The 3696-nt window shown below is 37.6% G+C and overlaps 1 protein-coding gene across 1 annotated transcript; it reads right to left on the reverse strand.

Annotated features, from left to right (window-relative positions):
* Positions 1–787: 787 nt before the first annotated feature.
* Positions 788–3361, reverse strand: LOC134753263 (ras-related protein Rab-18-B). The gene is made up of 5 exons (XM_063689098.1): positions 3040–3361; positions 2399–2566; positions 1877–2018; positions 1569–1691; positions 788–1062 (listed from the first exon to the last, which is right to left on the reverse strand). The coding sequence occupies exons 1-5, from the start codon at positions 3099–3101 to the stop codon at positions 949–951; spliced, it is 609 nt and encodes a 202-aa protein (XP_063545168.1). The 5' UTR covers positions 3102–3361; the 3' UTR covers positions 788–948.
* Between the last annotated feature and the right edge of the window lie 335 nt (positions 3362–3696).

Raw genomic sequence — 3696 nt, forward strand, 5'->3', positions numbered from 1 at the left:
TTTTTGCATAACTTGATGTATTTGTATATTTACCAATGCCTATGTCCCCACATTTGATTTTTTTGTTTTTGTAAAAATTAGGGGCGAAGAGAGGAAAATGAGGACTACGTTTGCATGAAAAGGCGATTTCGAGCGGGTTCCAATTTCGTCTTAGAGGCCGTTAAAAGGTATAGGTATGCTGATTATTTAACTTCAAGTGCAACATGGATGGGTATCAAAAGCTCTTGTCTAAATGCCAAAGCAGACAGCATATTAATTATGTGCAGTACGACTCTAGCGTCTCTAGCTATCTGTGTAACATTATTGTCGTTGTGTACTACTTACTCGTATAACGAATGCGTATAGGGCAGAGGGCGCGCAATGCAGTCGATGTTTTTCACAAGCGGTCAGCTTTTATTGCTTTATATAAGAACACGAATTAAATTGTCCAAGACAAGAGGGGAAACGTTATTCGTGGCATTTCGCTGTCAAACGTCGGTTTTGTTAAACAGAGGAAATTGGTGTATTCCCATTTGTTCCCACCGGGAACAAATGGGAATATGTGCATTCATATGAGTCATTCCCTTCTTTCCCCGCCTGATGTATGGCGGCGGTCACGTGGAGCGGGAAGAAATGGGAATAGGTACACCAGAGAATTCTGTACTTAGTTTTTTTTTATTACACATCATACACGTAAGTTCAGTCGCAAAATAAGTGTATGTTGAGATCAAAGTCACGAGTATGTTTTGTGTTATTAAAAAAAATACAACAGAATTCCCTAAACCTTTGATAATGATAAGTATAGGTATATGTGATAAAATCCATATTTAATCCCATTATAGCAAACTAAATGTAGGTACATAAAAAAGTTTCAAAAAACTTTGTGAGCTAGTGACCTTTTGGTGAAAAATCCATTTCATTTTATTTATAGTACTACGATAAATATACAGGATGTTACTGAAACAGTTTTTAGATGGTACACGTATAGTCGTAGCAAGATGACTCCTGCTGCCGTCGCTCGTCACTGCCTACGCGGATGTTTGAAGTGGGACTGGACTCCCAGAGGCCTGGTGTCTCGATTATCTACAAAACATTTTGGCATAATGGAATTATCACTTGACTCAACTCCAGATAATATAATCAAATCCTGAATGCCCATATACAAACGTCTTAGAGAGATCTGCTAACTCCACATGTTTCAAAGGCGAGATGTTCCATGAAACAAAGCCATGGCCTATCGGTGGTATTTTCAAATCCATTATTCAGTAATATTTGCATTAGAAATTTGGTACGAAACTAACACACAAATGATTAATTGATTAGTGATTACCTACTTGAAATTCTCTGAAAATATCTCTTGAAAAATATCTGGTAAAAAAATCTACCTATAGGTGCATAACTTGCCTTTATAACAACTCGTAACATGACCAAATTGTTGGCTTCACAAGCTATGGCTGTCCAAATGCCCGTGGAAGGACAGGTCGCCAATGATATCATTTCACTTTTGATAGCATTTTTAATGCAATGGACAATAATGCGATCACAATACAATGTACAACTATGCTATTGTCCCAAAATTAGACACTTACCTTTTGTACTAGTTCCTCAAATGCCAAGTTGATACCTTCCTGGGTCTTGGCACTGCTCTCAATGAAGAGCATTCTATGCTTTTGTGCAAACTCCTGCCCGGCTTCCCTGGTCACTTGCCGAGCCTGAATGATGAAAAATAAAAGATAAGACTAACAAACCAAATTAATAATAAATATAATAAATACATATTAATAATTTACCTAAGATTGCAATTTTATGCTCTTGTTCTTGTTTCAAACCACATTATATGTGAATAACAAGATGTAAGAAAAATACAAATAAACAGAAAGAATAAAATCAACCTTACCTTGTCAATCTTATTGCCAACAACTAAACAAACTATGTTCTTTTTGGTAGAGTAGACCTGCAGTTCCTCCACCCACTCCTTTAGCTTAGCTAGCGTCTTTGGCTCTGATACATCATACACTAATATAGCACCATGCGCTTCTCTGCAACAAGGCAACATTATTTGTTTACATCTTGCAATTTGCGACTTAGCCTGCACCATCTGCAATACAGTCATTTGGTTGGGATAACTTATAGCTTGACAAATTTGCATGTGGGCAGCGGAGCTGTCAGTCCCCTCCACCCACACACTTCATACCCACCCCCGCTGTCCTTTGTCCCCTTTGCCCGCCGGCTATGGGAGTATCACATACGGATTTGTCAAGCTATAGAAACATGGACCAGGATATGTGAGGGAATACAAGCTTGTAAACAATGTTTAAAATGTACTCCAATTCCAAATATCAATGGCTCATTTGATAGTAGTTCCACAGGTCATCAACCTTTGAAGTAAAAAATGCACATAATAGAAAAAGTTAATAACCTGTAGAAACTCGAAGTAAGTGTCCTATAGCGTTCCTGGCCAGCCGTGTCCCATATGCCTAACTTCACCTTAACTCCATTCACTTCCATGATCTTGCATTTGTAGTCCACTCCAATGGTAGCAGGGAATGATGCATTGTAGTCACCAGTCGTAAATGCCAAGATGATACTGTTGATAAATAGCAGTAATTCAGAAATTGCAAGATGTGGATATAGGCTGATATATTTACAATAAAAATTAACATGAAGCTTAGGTGAAGAAATGATTACTGAGTTTTTGACATTGAAGGCAAAAACATAATAAGCGTTAAAACTATAATGTATTGAACCCAGCTACTGTTAACTATTTCAAAGGTTATTTACCTATATATACCCCTGGTATATAACGTTAGTTTCCCACACGGGAAATTTCCCCACACAAAATGGGGAACGTTCCCCATAACTGCACAACTCTATAACTCATAAATGACAGTAGAATTCATGATATGCTTCCTAAAGTTTAGAGTAAAATTAGATACTGATGAAATGATTCTTAACGTGCTTAAATAACTTTGCGATTCGATAATGAGTCATGGTAACCTTGCAATAGCAATACACACTCCTTTGTCCAAAAAATACAATTAACATCCTAATACAACTCACCTAGATTTGCCTACACCACTTTCTCCGATAACTAAAATCTTTAACGCAGTCACGTAATCCATTTCCGAGCCTTCAATTAGATCTGATGAAAGGTTTTGAATCCAAAAAGACCAATTTTGTTTTCGTACGGGAAAGTAGGTATTAAAAATATACAATAAATTGGTACTATGGATTATTTATAAACCCAAGGCACTAACGCGAGTTACTAGCACTAAAACAAATATTAATAATGCGTGATATCGTAATTAACTGTGATATTTTGTGAAAAAATTGGTATTCTACGTCGTACATTGCATTAAAAATATTGCTAAGTTTTACCACAGACATTTTGACGTTTAGGTTGACGTGAGACAAGACACGTTTAGTTAATGCAACGCTTAATATATTCTCATATCAAGCCTAGGAGGATAATATATAACTAAACGGAGTGGCCATTAACAGGCGTTCCCCTTTGTCGAAAATAGTCGGCCAATGGTCTGAATGGTCATACGCAATGTATAGCTTGCTCCAGACTACGCGGCTTCGCGCTGTAATTCGCGTATGAGTGTGGAGGGCCCTTATGGACTGACTTTTATCTGACATGGCTATTTTGACATTACCCCATGAATCTAGTATAACTGGATCGGTCATGAGGGGTGGGGGAAAATGACCGAACGG

This window comes from Cydia strobilella, chromosome 2 (assembly GCF_947568885.1).
Source record: "Cydia strobilella chromosome 2, ilCydStro3.1, whole genome shotgun sequence".
NCBI lineage: Eukaryota > Metazoa > Arthropoda > Insecta > Lepidoptera > Tortricidae > Cydia > Cydia strobilella.

Excerpts from the sequence above, each read along its gene's own strand:
- LOC134753263 (XM_063689098.1), bottom strand. The coding sequence starts at position 3,101 with ATGGATTACGTGACTGCGTTAAAGATTTTAGTTATCGGAGAAAGTGGT. Across the intron at positions 2,567-3,039 it reads AGTGGTGTAGGCAAATCTAG|TATCATCTTGGCATTTACGA; the intron begins GTGAGTTGTATT and ends ATTTATCAACAG. Across the intron at positions 2,019-2,398 it reads CTTACTTCGAGTTTCTACAG|AGAAGCGCATGGTGCTATAT; the intron begins GTTATTAACTTT and ends GCCTTGTTGCAG.